The 20060-nt window shown below is 55.8% G+C and overlaps 1 protein-coding gene across 2 annotated transcripts; it reads right to left on the bottom strand.

Annotated features, from left to right (window-relative positions):
• Positions 1 to 1229: 1229 nt before the first annotated feature.
• VSX2 (visual system homeobox 2) lies at positions 1230 to 19587 on the bottom strand. Of its 2 annotated transcripts, none has more exons than XM_077909973.1 (5): positions 19218 to 19587; positions 17849 to 17933; positions 13848 to 13971; positions 4171 to 4351; positions 1230 to 3431 (listed from the first exon to the last, which is right to left on the bottom strand). In XM_077909973.1, exons 1-5 carry the CDS (start codon positions 19585 to 19587, stop codon positions 3049 to 3051), a joined length of 1143 nt encoding a protein of 380 aa, XP_077766099.1. In that variant the 3' UTR covers positions 1230 to 3048. The 2 variants fall into 2 exon arrangements, with proteins under 2 accessions (XP_077766099.1, XP_077766100.1); XM_077909974.1 differs by having other exon boundaries at positions 1230 to 3374.
• Positions 19588 to 20060: the final 473 nt, after the last annotated feature.

Below are 20060 nucleotides of genomic sequence, written 5' to 3'. Positions count from 1 at the left end.
ATAGTACAGGGAATCCCTGGGTGGCTCAGTGGTTTAGCAGACTGCCTTTGGCCCGGGGCGCGATCCTGGAGTCCTGGGATCGAATCCCACACGTCAGGCTCCCGGCACGGACCTGCTTCTCCCTCCTCCTGTGTCTCTGCCTCTCTCTCTCTCTCTATGTCTATCATAAATAAATAAATTACATATAAAAAAAACGTATAGTACAGTACACACAATGCCATGATGGAGGAATGTACCAAGGGCTGGGGGAGAACAGAAGTGATAAACTCTCCCAGGAGGATCGGTAAGGCTCCAGGAAGGAGGGGACTTGAAAGGATAAGTGGCAGTGTGTCTCCTGGAGTGGTGTCCATGGCCAGGGTGGAGGAAGGGCATTCCTAAGCCAACAGGCCACAGCGAGTCCTGCGGGCACCTAACATGCTCAGGGAAGGCCTAGGGGAGTGTGTGCAGGCAGGATTTGAAGCCAGGCTCTTGGATCTGTCCTTTTACTGCATTGAAATTGGAGATTTCCCACATATGCCCTCCAGGCTCTGAGTCTGGAAGGGTTATACTGGCTCCCAAGACAGGATGCAGGGAATGCTGACCACCTGTCACTCTCCTTTGATGATGGCCTGCTAGAAAAATCTCTTCTGAGAAGGAGTTCCACATCTGAGGCAATTTGAAACAATCTTATGAGATTTCTGGAGTCCAAAGCTCAAATATAACCTATCTGTTCTTTTCCCCCTCTCTCTTCTTGTAATTCCGTCCAACACATCATGGAGCTGATGGGTGACAGTTGGCAGCTATCTGCAGGCAATTTCTTGCAGTCCTTCCCCACGCTTTAACAGGCTTCAGCATAGATTTGTTTGACTTTCAGTTCCAGATACCACTGCCTTCCCCATATGTTGTTGTTGTGTTTGAGTTGTAGGCAAGATTCTAGAGCATGCATGTATACACAAAAAGAGGGAGTCAGGACTTGAGGGGGCCAAAATGGGACGAGGTGTGATGGGAATAGGGTTGTGAATGCATAAGTTAAGTACCAGAGGGAAAGGTTAACTGATCCGTTGTGTCGTGTCGGGCAACAGGAGGGAGTTGTTGGTAATAACTTAGGGGCTCAATGGCTGGGATAATTCAGTTGTGTCTACAATGGAGGAGGGTCCCATATCCAAGTGACAAATGTCATTGGTCAGCTCAGGGGAGAAAGGCCACAATGTCTTTACAGTTGGAGTAATTTCAAAAGCCAAATCTGGTCATTTTGACTTAAAAACATCTCCATGGGTTTACTTTTTATGCTACCCATACATACACCATCCTCACCCACGGAGGATTCTTGGATCCCTCCCCTGATGTTTGTACATCAATTTTATTCTCACTTGTATCTTTACAGAAAATGGCACAGAAATCACAGGTTTAGAATACCTAGAAGTTATTACAGTTCCATATTTCAAACACCTCAATATCAAGTCTCTTTCTTCCCACTCTATGTACATATTTACACACTGGGGGCTACAGCCTAACACTTCAAACCAAAGGAGACAGAGACAAGAAGGGGGCGGGGAATTCCGTGAACAGAATGAGGAAGAAATCAACTTTTGATACAGAATTAAAATCCAAACTCACTGTCTCAGGCCTTTCTCTTGCGAGGTATTCCCTGCAAAGGTGGGAGGGATGGTAGAGGGAAACGTCAAGGGGGTGAGGGAGACATATGCCTGGCCTGGGGGTGGCAGGGGCAGCTGCAGAGAGGCCACCCGGTGGACAGTGCCTCCCATCAGCAGACAGGAAGAAGCCCCCAGTCCCCTATGCCTACACGGTCACTGTGTCCATCCTATTCTAGTGGGCAGACGCCACAGCATACACCTGCCAGGTGTGTGTGCCAGTTGCTTAGTTTGGGTCTAACTCTGGCTTCTGCCTTGCTCTCCTTTGAGTCCTTTCTTGTGCCCTTCTTGTGACCACTCCTTGATGCCTATAATAGCCCCAGGCCCACTCCAGGCTTGGCCTCCCAGGGATGGCCTGGATCAAGTTGAGTCAAGATCTGTGGCTTCCTATTCATTCATTTTACAGCTGGATTGGGTTGCTCCAAGGCAGGACACATGCACATCGATAAACTGCAAGAAGCTCTAGAAGGGTGTCTTGCATAGCAGATCAGGGTCACAGGTAGCATATCCAGGGGTAGGGGGCGGGCAGGATGCTTCAGAATGCAGGCCCAAGGGCTCTGGGTAAGAGTTTGGCCTCCCCAGCAATGCCATGACCACAGCATTTGTGACAGGTGCCCTCTGGCTGCAGGGCACAGGCCCTGGACTCTACAGGTACTGTACATGGCGGTGCTGGCACCCATACTGGGGGGGAAGGTAGGGTAGGCAGGTTCCTGAGGGTGACCATGGAAGGCATGAAATGGAGGGAGGCCGAGGGGCTCAGGATGACACCTTCCAAGTTTACCTGGAATCTGAGCCCTGTCGATGGGGTGGAGCAGAGGTTGTGCCTGGGCCTGCAGGGCAGTTTATCCACCCTGTGGAGACCCAGACCCAGGCCCTCGGGAAGGAACAGGCTGGGTGGGGGGCGCACAGTTTTGCTGAAGACTGGGGGGGGGGTACTCAGGACACTGGTACTAGAGTGCAAATCCGCAGTCCCTGCCAGTTTGCAGCTGTGGGCTTTGGGTCTGGGCAGAGCAGAAGCCATGGGGGCGGGGGGTGTGTGCGTAGAGCTGGGGAGGGGAGGCTCTTTCAAGCAAGAGAACAGAGAGCAAGGGGCAGATGTGGACAGTGAGAGGCGCCAAGGGCTTGAGTGAAAGTGGCATGAGGGGTGGTTTAGGACGACAAGAAAGCTGCTGAGGCAGGGCCTTGGGATGAGGAGGATGCTGGAGAGGTCAAGACTAGATGGGGTGTCTCAGCGCGGCCCCAAACCTCGGCCAGAGCTGAGTTGTGCTGAAGTCAGCCCCGGGGGGCGTGGAGGGCCCGGGGCGCGGGGGAGCGAGGCAGAGGCCAGGCCCCGGCCCCAGCCCTGCCTCAGAGAACACCTCCCAACACCACAGGCCCGAGGCGAGTCCTGGGAGCTCGGTGTCTGCGTGCCCCTGACCTAAGCCATGTCCTCAAGCTGCGGTGGACTCAGCTTTTCCGCTGGCCTGTCTTCGTCCATGGCCTCCTCCTCCTCCGGCTCCTCGGCATTCCGGGCCAGGCTGTCGGGCCCGGACACAGTCCCCAGCACTTTGGTGCTGTGCTCCTGAGCTCTGGCTCGGAGCGCCGCAATGCTGTTCTCTCTCAGTTCCTCCTGGGACATGGCCGCTGGAGGGTCGGGGCCCCGCTCCTCCGGCTCCATCTTGTCGAGTTTGGGCAGGGCCTGGCGCTCCACCTCGGCCTTCCTCCCCGACTCCGCTGCTGCCTCCAGCGACTTTTTGTGCATCCCTAAAAAGAATTGTTGGTATTCGGGTTTAGAAAAGCGCCTGGGAAAGCCATCTTGAACTGAAAACGGCAAAGATAGAGAGAGGCCAGAATTAAGGACGAGCAGAAAGCCTTACTTCACACACCGCAGTCACGCGAGTCCCAGGGGCCGGGGCCGGGGCAGCGGGAGGGTGGCCGGGGGTGGGCCGCAGACCAGCAGCTGGGCGCCAGGCCTGCAGGGGCTCTTCAAGTCAGGTCCCCCCCCCCCCCCGCACCTGGCCGCTGGGCAGCCCGTCCTGTCCCTCTGTCCCTTCCCAAGCGTACCACTTGCTCCCCCATCCCTCCCTCCTGGGATTCTGCATCTGGGAACCCCAAGCTAAGCCGGTGGTGCTGCTGCCACACAGAGGCCTTGAGGGCAGGTGGGGGGAAGATGGCAGGTGGAGAGATTTCAGGGGGAAGAAGTCACTTTGGGCAAAGCCAGAATGGTGACCAGAGGGACCTAGGGTCCCCTCAACCCCGAGGAGGAGCTGTTTCATTCACCACAAGCCCACCTCAGACCCTGGAGCAACAGCCACACCCTTCTCACAGGACAAAAGAAGCCACAGTCAGGGACCTGGCAGGGAGGAGAGTCCTAGTCACCCAGTGGTGGGGGCAGCCCTGGGCCCCGCCTGCCCTCAGCCTCCCAAGGGAGACGGGGAGGCCCGCTCTGGAGCGCCTCTGTCCTGCTAGGCTGTTGCGGCCAGGACTCCCTGCTCCTCCGCCAGGGAGCCCGCTCTCCTCACCACGGGGACAGGGCCCCAAGGAGGGCGCGGGCTCTTACCCAGCAGCCACGGGGCACAGGAGTCCATGATGCCATCCTTGGCGGACTTGAGGATGGACTCTGGCAGGGGGATAGAGTGCCGCACCATGGCCCCGTAGAGCCCGTACTCCGCCATGACGCTGCTCCGGCCCCAGCACTTCTCCCGTTTCCTCCACTTGGCTCTACGGTTCTGGAACCAGACCTGCAAATGAGGAGGAACAGGGCAGGGGTGTTCTGAGAGGCTCTGAGGCCAGGCCCTTACCCCAGCGGGTCCCCTGTGAAGGTCCCCACCCCCCCTTTTTTTTTTTTTAAGATTTTCTTTATTTATTCATGAGAGACACACAGAGAGGCAGAGACACAGGCAGAGGGAGAAGCAGGCTCCATACAGGGAGCCCGACGTGGGGCGCGATCCCAGGTCTCCAGGATCAGCCCCGGGCTGAAGGCGGCGCTAAACTGCCAAGCCGCTAAGCCACCAGGGCTGCCCTCCCCACCCATTGAATAGCTGGCAGCTGCGTCCCCTTGTGACTGCTAGCTTCTCCAGCGGGGCGCCCTGGCCAAAGCTCACCCACCCCATGGTACCCCTGGGGTTCCTCCAGGCTCGGCGTGTCCAGACTGAGGACACCCAGTCCTGTAAGGATATGATGAATGAGGGGTGCCTGGGTGGCTCAGTGGTTGAGTGTGTCTGCCTTTGGCTCAGGGCATGATCCTGGGGTCCTGGGATCAAGTCCCACATCAGGCACCCTGAGGGGAGCCTGCTTCTCTGCCTCTCTCTGTGTCAAATAAATAAATAAATAAATAAATAAATAAATAAATAAATAAATAAAAATTTAAAATGGGTGAAATTGGTCCTTTTTTTCTTTTTCTTTTTGAAATCATAACAGTTCTAGGGTGATGGGACAGGGTCTTTCAGAAGGCAGTGCCCAGCATGGTCCTCAGTTTGCAGCTGAGAAGCCCCACCCTGGTAGCTCTCTTGCAAGTGGTCACACCTCCAGCGTATAAACAGAATCTCTTTTCTGACTCCCAGAGGGACGAGTTCCTTCCAGGGGCTAGACTAGCCATGCATCTTGTTCAGGGCTTCCTCTCCACCAGAACTCCAGAGGCAGGAGCGGTCTGGAGGCCAGGTGAGTTTGGACTCAGGCAGCACAAGGGCATTTTATCCAGGTTATCAGGAAGCCCGCTGGGGAGACTCCCAGGAGGCCTGAGTCACTCTCCTTTCCCGCTCTGTCCTGGCTGAGCCCTGCTATGCCACAGTGCGCTGCATTCACCAGCTCTCCACACTTTTGGCCTTAACCCAGAATGACATTTGGAGGAGCTGGGCATCAGTCAGACAAGGAAGACCAAATTCTCCTGGTGTGCGGAGAAAGGGGGATGGGGACCTAGGAGGGCGCAGTGGGGGATACCCTAGAGAATGGTTCTCTGGCCCCAGAGCTGACCGGTGCAGGGCATGGGGCACCCTGGGGGTGTCAGCAGCGATGCAGCCCCGCGCTTGGAGCGGTCCCTGCCATGCTTGGGGGAAGGGAGATGTCTTGGTCTCCCAAAGCAGCTTTCCTGAGACTTCGGCAGCTGACAGGAGCCAGCGCCGGGCACAGCTGCGCCGGCCCTCGAGCAGGTGAAAGGCCCCCGAGAAACCAGTGGGCGCTGGAAGGACCCCAGGCCCGACCAGCGGCCCCCTCCTGCCCCGCACAGCCCCTCGGGGCCCGACCCCGGAATGGCAAGCCGCCCAAGGCGCCCCGCGGAGTGCGGGGAGGAGGGGGAGGACAGAGGCGGGTTCGGGGAAAATCTATTAGTTTCCTCTGCGATTTCCATTCCCTCGCCTCGGCCGGGTCCCCCGCCCCCTTCCCTCTGGGCCCCTCCCCCGCCCCCCGAGGCGGAGGTTTCAGCTTTTGATGAAAAATTGCTCCAGCTCTATTCAGGAGGCGGCAAAAGAAGAGTCACCCCCAGGGGCAGCCCTGGGCTGATTGAAAAATAAGTTAATTTCTGTTTGAATCGATGGGCCTCAGGCACTGAAATATCACGGGAAATTAAAGCGGCTGCTCTCTCGGGAGCCGCGGCATTGACCCGCACTAATTAATGCTGGGGAGGCAGCGCGAGCCGCGCCGCGAGCCGCTCCCCCGCCCCGGGGGACCCCAAACACTTCTCATTTAACTAATTAGACGGGGAAAATTGGGTGTTAATTTGTTTAGGATTTTTTCCCCTCTTCCCCCCGGCAGCTCCCTCCCCGGCCCCCACCCTGCGCGGGGGCGCGGGAAATGAATGCGGGGCTCGCCGGCAGATGGCTGCCCGGGTCACTCTGCAATCTTCTCCGACTTGATTGCTTGATTAGGTCGTTAGCACATTAAAAAAAAAAATTGCTTGCCGTCTGGCGCTGGCGTGATGAGTGGGACGCGCGGCAGCGCCTGGGTAATTTATCTTTTTATACGGCAAAGAATTTGATTTCAATCTGCAGATATATGGGGCGCCTTTGACACCTGTTTAACATCGCGCCGCTGACAGTTTAACCCTTTGCTGCCTCGGCCGCCGGGAGGCCCGGGCGGGGGTTCGGATCCGCGCGCCCCCGCCGTTCTCGCCGCCGCCGCTACGTGGCGCCGTGAGCGCCCCAGACGGCCCCAGGCGGCCCCGAGTCTGCGGCTGAGCGCGGCCGGACACTTCCAGCAGAGGGCGCCCCGGCAGCCCCGCCTCGCCTCCCCGCGACCCTCCAAGGGCCCGGGCGGGGGGGGGGTGGGGTCCCAGACACGCGCTGCGCGGCTGCGGAAAGAGCGCGCGGTGCACGCACACCTTTAAAGGGACCTAAATGTGTGCAGCCCTGTTGTGAAATTCCTCCGTTTGTAAATCACTAGGAACCCACAAAAATGGGAGATATGCGGCTCCAGAAGCCCCGGGCCTCGCCACCCCCCCCCATTAGAAAACGATGGAGTGGTCCACCCTGGGTGGCGCCCCCTGCAGCGAGCTGCGCCTTGACCTCCCCCCTCTACCCCCCGCCGGGCTTGGCACCTGCCGTTCCTGCTCGGGCCCTCCTGGATTGCTGCGGAGCCACGGCGCAGGGCCTTTCCCCGAGGTCCGGACCCAGACCGCCAGGGGTGACCCCTGCCATGGAAAGGGTTTATGCAATTTGAAAGCCACTAGATGGCTGAGCTTCGTGGGCTTCAGAGCGGAGGCGATGCGCAACGTGAGCCTGGGGTTAACTCGCCCATCATCCCGGCCTGGCTCTACGCTGTTTAGATCCTCCCCAGCGCCACCTGTCAGTCCCGCAGGCTCTCTGCCCGACTGTCTGCCCAACCCAGTGCCTGAGGTGTGTCTGTGACCTCTGTCCTGTCCCATCTTCCTTCCAGTAGCACTTGGTGGCCCTCCATAAATACCCACTTGTCTCAAGCTGCCTTCTCCCACAGAGGAGAAATCTAAAAGGACTGATCCACATAAAAGTATAAGGGACTTCCGGTTTCATGCGCCTTTCAGAGAATACAGAAGAATGAAGCCCTTGGTGGTGGAACACCAGGCACCAAGTGTGACCACAGAGGGTTGGGAAGGCCTTCATTATGAATCTAAGTAAGACATCTGCTCCCTGGTCAGGAGATGACCTTCCTGCCTGAATACAGCGCATTATAAAACCACAGCCCCTTAACGTGAACCCATGGGACCTGACTTCACAATGTTTAGGATTTTAGAAAGAAGATGTGATGCATATACCACATTACATGACACTCTGCAGCAGCAGCACACCCATCATCAAACTCATTCGTTTTGATTTCTGCAGCAAAACATATGCATAGTCACACTGAAAGGGATAAATAAAGAGCATAAAGTCAGGCCTGGTTTTTGCCATTAGCGAGTTCTAATGACTCACTTAGGAGAGAACTGTGTTTTCAGCATGATTTGGATTTATGGATTCTGGAGAAGGGATTGTGTGCTAGGAGGGCGGAGATGCACCATCCACCCCAGTGTGGATGCCTGGGAAGATGCACTGCCCTGGCTTCCTTGGGTGGAGGGTAGGGCTCTCACATGAAAACCACATATTTTACTGGAACACTAAAGAAGGGGGTGCAGATTTGGGATTCAGATGATCTCTGGAGCTATGAACAGAACCATTTTCCTGGGTCTCCTAATTTTGGCAAATGAATAACTGGTCTGCAGAACAGACTTTGCCCACAGACATTCCCAGGGGAGTTGGTGCCAGCTGGTTGCTCAAACCTGGAGTCATCCGGACCCTCGGTTATGGGCTCCTGGAATGCCTGGCTCTCTGCGAAGACCAGATGCTACTCCAATTTATGGAGGAGACCTGGACAGCCAAAACAATTTCTTTTTAGGACGGTTGGCAGGGAAACTATGGCTTGGTGCCTTGGAGGGAGGTGGACAAGGAATTAGCATTAACCCTAACAACTCTTCATATCTGCCTTTCTCTTCCCTCCCTAGGAACAACCAGCATGTGTATAGAACTTGACAGTTTACAAGAAGCATTGAAGTCAGATGGTCCTGAACTAGAATTCCCAGCTCTGATAAATTGCTGCGTGATCTTGGGCAAGTTACTTGTCTTCTCTCAGTCTCAGTCTCTTCAAACACAAAATATTACCTATTAATACCTATTTTTTACAGTTGTTTTGAGGGTTAATGAAATAAGTGAAAGTTCCTAAAACCCATGCTTATCACATAAAAGGTGTTCAAAAAATGCTATGTGTTATTATTTCAGGGGAGGTACAGAAAACCAGTGGGAGTCTGCCCAGAGGGCTGGTTAATCAACAGCATTACTTGCCGCTCTGGCCTCCTCCACAGGCCCCGCAGCGAGACTGTATGATAGCCTGTTTCCCCTCTAGACATCCACAAGGCCAAACAGAGGCACCCGCTCAGCACATTTCTAATGCATTCCAGACCCTTGAGATTTAAATCCAAGAGAATACCCAGGCAGTGCCCAATGCTCTCTGCAAGCTGGCGGTGATCAGGAGCTGGAAGGCCTATAGGTTGGAGATCCTTGCTCTGCCTCCAACTGTCTTGGTGATCTGGGGTGCATCTCTTAACCTTTCGACCTTTGGGTTCCTCATCTGTCCTGTAATACCACCTCCTTGAAGGTTTGTTACAAAAATTCAATACAGTAGTGCCTGGCATGTAATAAGAACTAAAAAACATTGGCCTGCTGCTGGATGAATTCTGTGGATAAACGTGCAATAAGGTGAGGCTTTGCTTTCTAGCAAATGCTCAATGCATAAAACCAGGTCCTCCCATCTCCCACCTTTGAGATTCCTTCTAAGCTTAGGCCCTTCACCCTACCTGGCCTCTTGGTTCCAGCAAGCCCCAAATATCCCTTCAGTCCCTTGCTCCTTCACTTTCCTGGCTGCCCACTTTCTAGAAGAGACTGCTCCTCTCAGGTGACAGTTAGGTCTTGAACTCTTCTGCAGAACCTGTGTGAAGGCCACAGTGAGGACCAGAGCCCTGCCTTCCACTTCAGGGCTCTGAGTGATACCCCAAAAGTCACCAGGTTTGGCACTCCAGGCAAGATCTTCCAATGTGGGAAAGAGTCTGGGTTTCTGCATTTCCCTTCAGAGGTGGTGCCCTAGCAGCTCTCAGAAAGCCCAGTAGGATGCCTCTGGCCATCAACAGCTGGTCTGGCAGGAGCCTCCACAGCTGGCAGAGAGGGTCCCGAAATATTGTGCCTCCAAGGATAGACTAGGCCTGGAGAGGGGTACTTGCTACAGGTGCTCTTCTGCTACAGGGCACACTTGGAGCAAACCCTATCAGCAATTTCTTTCACGGTGTGGGTGGCCAGCATGAGCAGCTGTGGTTGTGCCCACAGCCTCTCTTGTCATCACATAGCTCCTGCCCTGCAGGCTCCCATCTTTGCATCTCCAGAGGACACCAGACCCAGGGCTTCTTCCCTCAGAAGTCTCCCAGGATACCCTCTCTGGTCTTCCCAGGATTGCCACTCTAAAGGCAACATCTTGTAGGATGGATGCTCTTTGCACATTCTGGTCCCTTGCCTCTCCAGGCCCTGCCTTCAGATCTTGCCTCCTACCATCAGGCCTGGCTCTGTCAGCCATGTGGCTTGTCCCATCACATTCACCCAGCTTCCTTTCTCTCCTCGGGCTGGAAGCTGATTAATCTGAGCTCATCGCGGCGGTGATTTAATGACTTAACACTCCACATGCGCTCAGCATTCCTGACACCATATTTCAGCATCTCCTTTCCTGTCCCAGCTTCAGGCTCAGGGAAGCTGGGCCTTGCTGTAGCCTCTGTCGTCCAGTAGGGGGCAGCTTTGCCCACATTTCCCAGGAGCCCAGGAAGCATCCTTCCCTGCACACCAGACAGGTCATCTCGACCAGTCTCCCCAAACTCCACTTCCTTCCACTCATATTAACCCCTGTCAAATGCAGAAATTCCTTTCCAGAGCTTCTGGCCCAGCGTTTTTACACTGGCTGCACATAGTCACTGGAGAACTTTAAAAACATACAGATGCCAAAGGCTCCACACCAAAGCAATTAAGTCAGAGTGGCTGGGCGTGCCCCGCCCCTCCACTTGGGTGTTTTCAAAAGCTGCCCTGTGATGCTCATGAATGTCCCGGGCTGAGATGCACTGTAACTTTCTCCTGTCAAGGCATATCTTCTAACTTCTGGAATAGAATCCCTTCAAATATCATTCCCTATCCTTGGGCAGGAGTCCCTTTAAAAGAGGCAGACTCAAACAGCACAAGTCTGAGTATACAAACCATGAACTTATGTACAAGAATTTGCTCATTCAAAAGATAACTTTTTATGAGTTTTTGAGGCCTTTTTTTTTTTTTTTAGAACAATGCCTGGTAATTAATAAATATCAGTTATTTTTATAAAGAAGGTTTGATACAGGTCCCCCCACCTGACCTCCAACCATCTCTGCCCCCCGCTCCCAGCTTCAAGTCAGAACACAGGCTTCAGACTCAAGAGGCAGTTGGTGAACGTGTGGGCTTTGGACGCAGACCTGGGTTAGAGCCCCGTGACCCCACTTTCTAGCTGTGTGGCCTTCGGCCAGTTGCTGTGCTTCCGCTTCCTCCACCGTTGTCACCAGGACTTAATGAGATCAGTGCTTGGGATCCCTGGGTGGCTCAGTGGTTTAGTGCCCGCCTTTGGCCCAGGGCATGATCCTGGAGTCCCAGGATCGAGTCCCACGTCGGGCTCCCTGCATGGGGCCTGCTTCTCCCTCTGCCTGTGTCTCTGCCTCTCTCTCTGTATCTCTCGGAATAAATAAATAAAATCTAAAAAAAAAATGAGATCAGTGCTAATAGAGTGAGCGCGGGGCACTTGCTAGGCATCACTCAGAACACCTTACACATGGCTCGTGGCATCTGCACCAGAGGCGGGTGTCACCACCATCCCCATCTTACAGATGAGGAATCGGGGGCTCTGCAAGGGGAAGTCACTTGTTCAGTCACTCAGCTGGGCATGGTGCAGCCAGGGTGTGTCTGGCTCTGAAACAGTGTCCCTAACCACTATACCTCCTTGCCTCTCCTGTGCATGTCATGTATTCAGAACACCCCTGGCACGTGGAAACTGCTCTGTAAATGACAGCTGTGGTCATCACTGATGTATACTAAGACTTTTCCCCGGACTGCCTGGGGCAAGGCTATTTGACAGCTCACATACACCTTCTGGAGGCAGCATTTAGCCAAAGAACCATGTGGTGCTCAAAGACTCAGAGATTCTCAAAAAAAAAAAAAAAAAAAAAAAAAAAAAGACTCAGAGATTCTCGTATCTGTTCTCCCAGACCTACCATCCTCACAGCCCCAGAGCAGTCAAACTTCCTCTACACCTTTGCCCCTCCTCCCTGGTTCCCGTGGCTTCAGACACCACCCAACAGGTGCCCACCCCCCCTCCCTAAGCAACTTGAAGAAGCCTAGCATCTGCCTACTGGCAATGCAGGAACAACTGAGCAAGAGCCTTCTCAGGAATCCTTTGGGCACTCCTACCCACCACCACCAGGGCCAAACAGATTTTAGGACAACTCACTGCAAGAGGCAGCTGTTCCTACTATTCAGTAGTGCAAGGGTGAGGCCTACCAGCAGGAGAGTTTTTTTTTTGTTTTAGTTTTTTTTTTTTAGCAGGAGAGTTTTTTAAGGCCTCCACCCCACACCGCCACTTGAAATAACCAACTTTGTGCTAGCAAAGGCCAGATGAGGGTTACCACTACACATTGACTGGATTGGGTTTTGTCTTACACACACACACACACACACACACACACACAGATTCAGAATCAACACCCAGGCTTACCCCACTGGAACCCAATTGGGTGGGGGGATGGGGGAACCAGGCCACCATGGATAATGCACCAAACAGATAATCTACTTATGAATAATTGAGCTTATTGTTAGTGTCAATGTCTAAAGCCATTGGCTGAAATTCCAAATAGATTTCCAGGGGAGAGGAAGACTTTTCTGGAAAAGTAGCTCATGTCTCATATTCAACTCTCTGGTGTCCAGTGAGGGAACACAAAGCAACCTACAACTTATTTGGCTCCTTCTCCCTGCAACACACACCCCACCTCCAAGGGTTCTTGACTGGGAGGGGTTTCAGGAAGTGAGGGGAGCTCCCTTCCCCTTCATTTCTCCCAGCCTTAGCTGTGAACTGCTCTGGACCCTTCCACTGATGGGAGCAGTTTTTGCTTAAGAGTGTTATCCAGTTAAGGCAAACCAAAATCTTCTGGAAATGATCCTCCTACCCCACTCGCTTCTTCTGCCTCGTGGAGGCCCTGCCTAGAAAATCATTAGACTTCATCTTCTCCCAGAGAAACCATTAAGCAGATCCATTCCTGCCTAGTAAGAGGGGTTCTGGCCTTGGAAATGTCTTGCTGCTGATGAAAGGGAGCCCTGCGCCCAGCATCACTGAGAACATCCCAGTCCAGAGCAGTGGTTGGTTATGCCTCAGAAGTCTCTAGGAGACGGGAGCCTGGCTAGCTCAGTCCATGGAACATGTGACTCTTGATCTGGGGGTTGTAAGTTCAAGCCCCATGTTGGGTGTAGAGATTACTAAAAAATAAAATCTTAAGTCAAAACCCAAGAAAACCTAAAAATCAACAACTCCGTAGGAGAGGAGGAGGGCTTAATGAGCATGTGTCCCCAGTCACATCTCAGGTGTCCTCAGTCACATCTCAGGCCAGCCCAAGTAGGAGCTCAGGACCTGGCCAGCTGTTTGATTGTGAGAGGAAGGAGTTTCAGGTGGATGGAGATGGGAAGTAGACAGAAGGGGAGGGGGGCAGCCGTTTCTTCATGGGTCAGGGGAGTGAAAGGAAGGGAAACAGAATAGGGGCAGGGTTAGAAGCCACTCTCCTCTTCTCCTCATGTCTGGCCTTGGAGCAGATGTTTAGCTGTCCCTAAGAGATACCTGCCACAACAGAGGCCTCCTCGAAAGCCCATGCCTCACTCAGACTCTCTGTCCTACCACAGGCCCCTTCACAGTCTGCCTGACGTACTCCTTGGGAAGCTACTGTCTGGGACAGCAGGCCAGGTCATGTCATCTAAGTCTCTTGTCCACCCTTGCCCCCCACCCCAGCCACGGTGCCCACCTCACATGGTAGGTGTTCAGCAAATATCTATCAGCTTAAAAATACCTATCAGCTTAAACGAATTGCTCTTCAGAAGAATCCATGGCAGGGGGTGGGAGATGGTATCATGGGTGTCTGGGAGCCGGGGCGGTCACCGCCTCAGAGAGTGTGGAAAGAGAGAGAGGGACTGGGGGCTCCGTTACCTGTATCCTGTCTTCAGGCAGCTCCGTTTTCATGGCCAGCATCTCCCGGGCATAGACATCTGGGTAGTGGGCCTCATTGAATGCCTTCTCCAGCTCCTCTAGCTGGTAGGAAGTAAAGATTGTCCTAGGGGGAGCAAAACCAGACACTCAGGACACAGAAACTGAAAGAGACTGTTCCAGAGAGGATAGAATGGCCCTCCTCTACGCCTCCTGGACAGACCCCAAATACAGGCTAGCTCAGTACAATCAGACACAAACTCCCTCACACACGCACACACACACACACACACACACCACTCACACTCATGCTCACATATGTTTACATACACTCAAAGCTTCACCCTTCTAGACTCTTCTTCATTCAAGACTGAGGATCCACACTGCCCTTCTTGGGAGGACATTATTTTAGCCCTCGGGGACATTTCATACTGAGACTCTTTCTAGAAGTGATTCAGGGGAAAGGGTGTTGAGACAGAAATTTTAGAAAAGTATAGAAAGCCCTTCTTCCTCCTCCCAAGCATGGAGTGAGGGACTCACCAGATAAATAAATACCTCGGGTCCACTGGGACCTTCCTAGTTTCCTTTCACAGAGAGTGGCTGATCTTTTCAATGACACCCACGTTCAAAGACCCACCAGAAGGTCCATTGCAACCACAACCCCGGTGTTTATACAACTGAGAATGGAATCTCCCACCTCCTCACAGCCCCCAACACCTTGCCCTCCTCATGGGCCTTTCCCCTGCCACCACCCAGACCTACCAGCTCCTTAGAGCTGCCCTCAGGTCCCCTCTCCACGTCCTGTGTTCAGAAGATAAGGAACACCTTCCAACAATCTCACACCGAGGCTCAGCCACTCATCCAGGGGCATTCCATTCAGGGGGGAGTTCCATTCAGGTGTGAGAGAGCCTACCTACACAGCCCCCACTCCCCAAAGAGCAGTTTACATTGACCTATTTGGGTCCTAATCTGTTTTAAGAATCTGGTAAAAGCTACATCCTTTAGCCCTAGGACAATGTGCAAACGAGTGTGCTCCAACACAGAATTTCACCTCCCATATCAGGGGCTTCACAGCCCCCCCCCCCCCCCCCCCCCCCCCCGTAAACCATAAATATCTGCAGACAGGCTCAGATTCTTCTCTCTTCAGACCTTAATTTCCTTCCAGGTGACCTTTATCCTGTACCCTTATCAAGTCAATGGGCAATGTAATCCCCATCCACAAACCCAGCTTGTAAAAATGGCACATTCTTTGCCTGAGCCGCTGGTACCTTTGAGAATGGTACGTTCTTTGCCTGACCCTGGGACCAGCGCAGGAGGTCAGAATCCTTCATTGATGCCCTTGTTCTCACCCTCGCCCAACACAAGGAAAGAGCACAAGCGTAAATAAGCCCCATTGGGTCCCTGTGCTGGTGTCGGCTTTAAGATCTTGAGGGAAGACACACGGGATGAGTGAGGAAGAAAGATTCTGCCCTTTATAGAAAATGACTGGTTTGATTCTAAATTGTTTCTCCTATTCTCTTGGGAGGGGGGAATGGAATGTTTATGTACACAGAAAGTGGATTCTTCAGAATTTTGAAGATATGCTGCATTCTATTTTGCTCTTGCCACTTACTGAAGGGCCCCTGAACAGATTGTCAAAATAAACAATCAAAGTATGTAAGTCGTCTCAAAACTAGGGAAACTAAGGCACACGGGTGTTGCGGCTTGGCCAAAGCCAAAGAAGGGAGATGATGATAGGTCATTTAGAACCATTCAAGTGCCAGCCTCTGCTCCGGAGCGCTCTCATTGAAACAAAACAAAACAAAAATCTCAAATCCCCCAAACTTCCCCTCATTCCATCCTCAGAGCTAATCTGCGTGTTGATACTGATGTGCTCTCCAAGGAGGCTCCTGCATCCCCAAAATGTGATCCAAACCCTGATTCTGGCTTAATGCGGAACCCCAGACTCTTCAGGTGCCCACTGCATCCTGTCTGCAGAGGAGCTGAGCTTTCCCGGCACAGAGAAGAGCAGAATCCGAGAGACTGCCAAGGCTGCTGCTCTATCCCAACTCCCCTCTCCAACCCTAAACCCAGCGTCTTTCTGGGAGATGAAGAGATGCCCATCCGTCATTACCAGACTCCAGGGGCTCTTACCTGAAATCTCCAAATAAGAAAAGCTCAGGAAAAAAACAATTTTTTCCTTTAACTAATTAAAAGCCGTACCGGCCATCAGTAGCCCTTCTGTCTCTAATAATCTGCTCCCTTCAGGCACCAGAAATTGCCTGAAACCTAGGGCAGGTGGCAAGTTGCACTGTCTCACTGAGAAGCTCCAAAGCTCCCAAACATCTCCTCGATGGGGAGGGCGTCAGAGGAGGACAGGGTCAGGAGCCTTACGCAGAGAGAATGGGCTATGGGTCAGCCAGCTCCAGGTGCCACACAAGGAGATATCCTGGAGCAGAAACACTGGTCGGGCGCCCAGGGGATGTTTTCTCCAGGACTCTCCTTTCTCTGTGAACCTCTTTTCCCATTTCTGCACCAACACAGAAGCTGTTCAGCCCCGACTCTGAGCTGTCCTCCCCCCCATGGTCCCCATCCCTGCCGCTGCTGGGGGTGTGGTGTGGGGGGAAGCTGACAGGATTACCCATGCTGGGACCAGCATGAAATGGGTGCACAAAAGATGTTGTAATGAATATTTGTTGGATGAATGAATGTGAAAAATGACCCAGGATCCATGTTTCCGTTTAAAATAAAACAGAGCTAAACACAACAACAACAAAAAAACGCTGCCTAAAGGGAACGAGTAAAGGAGGTCACTGAGAAACCAAGTCAAAGTTCACCCTTATTCCAGCCTGAACCTACTGGGGCCTGAGAGGACAGGAAGAGCCATTTTAAAAGGTGGGAGCCAATAGTGGAGTTTGCAGGGGCTAGCTAAGAGGCAAATGCAGAAAAGTACCTGGAGAAACTGGTGCGAAGAGGCTGAGAACAAATTGGGGAGAAGAGGATGGGGTAGCCGGGACCGCTCCCCAGGGGAGAAATGTCCCAGGCACCAGCAGGAACCTCGTGGACACCCCACCAGGACTGGGGTGCAGAGAGAGATTTGGGGAAACAGACTGGAGGATGAGCACAGGGATGGAGCCTGGAAGCAGCACTCGCAGAAAGACAGGCAGATTTTCGGTTCTTGCTTCTTTCCTTTAACAATACCCCCCCCCCCCCCCACCACCACCCTAAATGTCTATAAGGAACTAGTAGCGATGGTGTCAATGGGAAGGGAATGAGGGGTCGACGTGGGGTTACTTTTCAGGATGTATCTTTCAGCACCTATCGGATTTTAAAGTTGTGCCAGGAATGTCTGAGGACATATATATTTTTTAAAAAAATTCTCTCTGTAGCCGGTACCCCGACGCAGTCAGCTCGACTCGACTCCCTGGGGCCGGTGGGGTCATCCAATCCACCACACAGGTTCCCTCCCCATTTTACAGACAAGGAAACTGAGGCTCACGGAAGGGAGCAGACCCTCTCAGGATCACAAAAGAGCAGAAGCCTAACGAAAGATTCCCATCAGCGGAGATAGAGCACCCTCAAGGTGTTTGGAACGGTGGGAGCAGAAGGATGGGGGTGCGTGGCGGGGCGGACAGGGCCGGCGGGCGCGGACCCGCCCGGGACAGGAGGCAGAGGGGCCCGCCGGCGCGGGAGGTGGGGGCCACTCCGCGCGGCGGCTCTCCGAAGGCTGAAGCCAGGCTCCAACCTGGGGCCGCGGCCCCTCCCTGGCGCGGGGTCGGCCCTGGTTCGGCCTCTCGGTTCTCCCGCAGAAGGAAGAAGCCCGGGCCGGGGTGTGGCTGGACGCCGGGGGCCCGGGCGGACGTCCCAGATAGCGTTCGGCCTCCGCGCCCTGGCGCAGCGCAGCCCGGGACTTGCAACCTAGGAGCCGGCGGGATGCGGTTCGAGCCCCCCGACCCCCAGACGGGATCTGGCAGGGAGCCGCCGAGCAGGAGAGGGAACAAGGAAAAGCGCCGCGGGGGCCTTACCTGTGTCGCCGCTTCTTCCGTTTCTTGGTCTGGTTTAAAGCCGATTTGGACATTTTTCGGTCGCTGGAGGAAACATCTTCAGAATCTGAAAAGCGAGCGGAGGCACATGCGGCAGAAAGCGGGGCGCGCTCGGCAGCGCCCGAAGCCCGCGAGGGCCCCACCCGGGCCGCCCCCGGGAGCCGCGGGGACCTGCTCTGCCGGCCGGGGCTGCCCTCCGGGAGGTCGGCCCCATCCCTTAGCGCCGGCTGGCTCTACCACGCCGCCGCCCGAATCCGGAGATTTGGTACAGATTTCGTTGTAAGAGAGGCAAAGGCCCCAGTGTGCTCGGGGCAGGGGCGGCGGCGGAGCGCGGCAGCCTCGGGCTCCCAGGGCCCCAGGGCGGTGATGTGGGCGCTGCGCCCTGCCCTGTGCCCGCAGCCCCGGAGCCCCGCGCCCGCAAGCCGGCCCCGAGGAGCGGAGCTGGGGCGCGGGGAGCTGGGCGCTGGGAGGCGCTGGGAGGCGCTGGGAGGCGCTGGGGTCTCCCCGGGCACAGCCCGTTTTTCGTTGCCTGAAGAATGAGCCCCCGCTCGAGGCTGGAGAGCCTGCGACGCGCCACTTTTCGTTGCCCCTCCAAAGGAAAATAAATAACTACAAAGATAACGAAAAATCGGGGGAGCCGCCGAGCGCGAGCAGGAGCCGGAGGCCGAGCCGGCGGGGACGCACGGGCGGCCGGGAGAGCGGTCCAGGGAGGGCGCGGCGGGGTCGTGGGGGGCGGGGAGCCCCCACCCCGAGCCCGCCGGCGCCGGCTTCCGATGGATGGTGGCGTTCAGGTGGAACCGGAGGGTGGCCGCTCCCGCCGCCGCCCAGGCCAGGGTGTCCAAGCTCGTGGGGGTGAAAGAAAGCCCAGCTGGCCAACGTGGGCGTTGTGGAACGGAGGAAAAGGGGCAGAAACGACGACTCGGGGTACCAGGGCTGGGGCCGAGGCGGGCACCCGGCTCCTGGGCCGCCCGCCCCCGGAACAGAATCGGCTCCCGGAGCGCGGGTCCTCGGGAGGCCGGGGCCGCAGCGGAGCAGCGAGCTGGGGGCCCCCGTCCGCGCCGCGGGCTCCGACACCCCAGCCGGCGTTCCGGGGGGCCCAACCCGGCGCCGCCGCAGAGTCGGGCCCCACGCGGGGACCCGAGACCAGCGCGGAGGCCGGAAACGCCGGGGCCGAGACCTGCCCGCCCCCGCCCCCGCCCCCGGCGCGGGCCCCGGGCCCGGAGCTGCGCCCCCCGGGCCTGGAGCGAACTTTTGCGCGGGGAGGAGGCCTCGGGGTGCCGCGAAAGCCGACGGCGTGGGGCTTCCGGCTCTCGCCCGCGGCCGGCAGCCTGGCAGCCTCGCCCTCACCTACCCGAGCTGGCCGTCTGGCTGGTGTCCAGCGGCCCCGACGCTCTGCCCAGCGGCTGCAAGTGGACGCTCTGCGGGTCGGACAGCACTTCCAGGAAGGTGGGCTGCGCGTAGAAGCCGGGGAGCCCCCCGGGCCCCAGCAGCCCCATGCCGCCCACTCCCGCGGGGCTGAGCACCGAGCGCGCCGCCAGCAGGTGCCCGGGGGCCAGGCCGTCGAGGGCAGCCCGCGGGTGGGAGCTGGGGGGCTCCTTGTTCAAACCCAGGATCTCCTGGATGCCGAACCCTGTGCACCTGGCCGGGGCGCCCCCCGAGGTACTCTTGGCCACTGTCTCGGATTTGGGCTTGCTCAGCGCTTCCCCCGCTTTCCCCGTCATCTCCCGGCTCTTTGGAGGGGCTGAGGCCGCAGGTCTTTTGCTCCCCCCACCCCCCCGCCGGGCTCCCCGCTTCCCGAAGTTGGTCCCAGGTGCCCCCTCCGGTGTCTAATGCTCTGGAGCCCCAAGGAGATTCCCTTTTTATCCAACCAGGCGGCAGCCCAAGTGGGGTCAGAGCTGAGCAGCCAATCACCGGGGCCAGGAGCATTAGGAATTCCAAAAAGCTGGCAGCTCCCGCCGCAGGCAGCGCCGAGGGGCCAGGGCGCGGGGGGCCGGGCACCCGGTGGACTCGGCACGACGCCCATGGGCAGGGACCCCAGGGTCCCTGAAATGAGACAGCAAGGTTCAGGGCTGTTCCAGGAGGCTGGGTGGCTTGGGATTCTGGGCAGAGCCTGGCCGGGGCATGTCCCTGGGGTGGGCTGGGAGGATGGGCTGAGGGCAGATTCTAGAGAGTGAGAGTCCTCCTCCCTCCCTTA

Source organism: Canis aureus, chromosome 9, assembly GCF_053574225.1.
Source record: "Canis aureus isolate CA01 chromosome 9, VMU_Caureus_v.1.0, whole genome shotgun sequence".
Taxonomy (NCBI): domain Eukaryota; kingdom Metazoa; phylum Chordata; class Mammalia; order Carnivora; family Canidae; genus Canis; species Canis aureus.
This window is presented reverse-complemented; position numbering and strand designations above follow the sequence as displayed.

What these genes read in the sequence shown, in the direction of transcription:
- VSX2 (XM_077909973.1), bottom strand. Translation starts at nt 19,587, where the DNA reads ATGACGGGGAAAGCGGGGGAAGCGCTGAGCAAGCCCAAATCCGAGACA. An exon ending in CAGCCAGACGGCCAGCTCGG is followed by an intron (nt 17,934 to 19,217) that starts GTAGGTGAGGGC and finishes CTCGCTTTTCAG; the next exon opens with ATTCTGAAGATGTTTCCTCC. An exon ending in TGCCTGAAGACAGGATACAG is followed by an intron (nt 4,352 to 13,847) that starts GTAACGGAGCCC and finishes CCTCATTTGCAG; the next exon opens with GTCTGGTTCCAGAACCGTAG.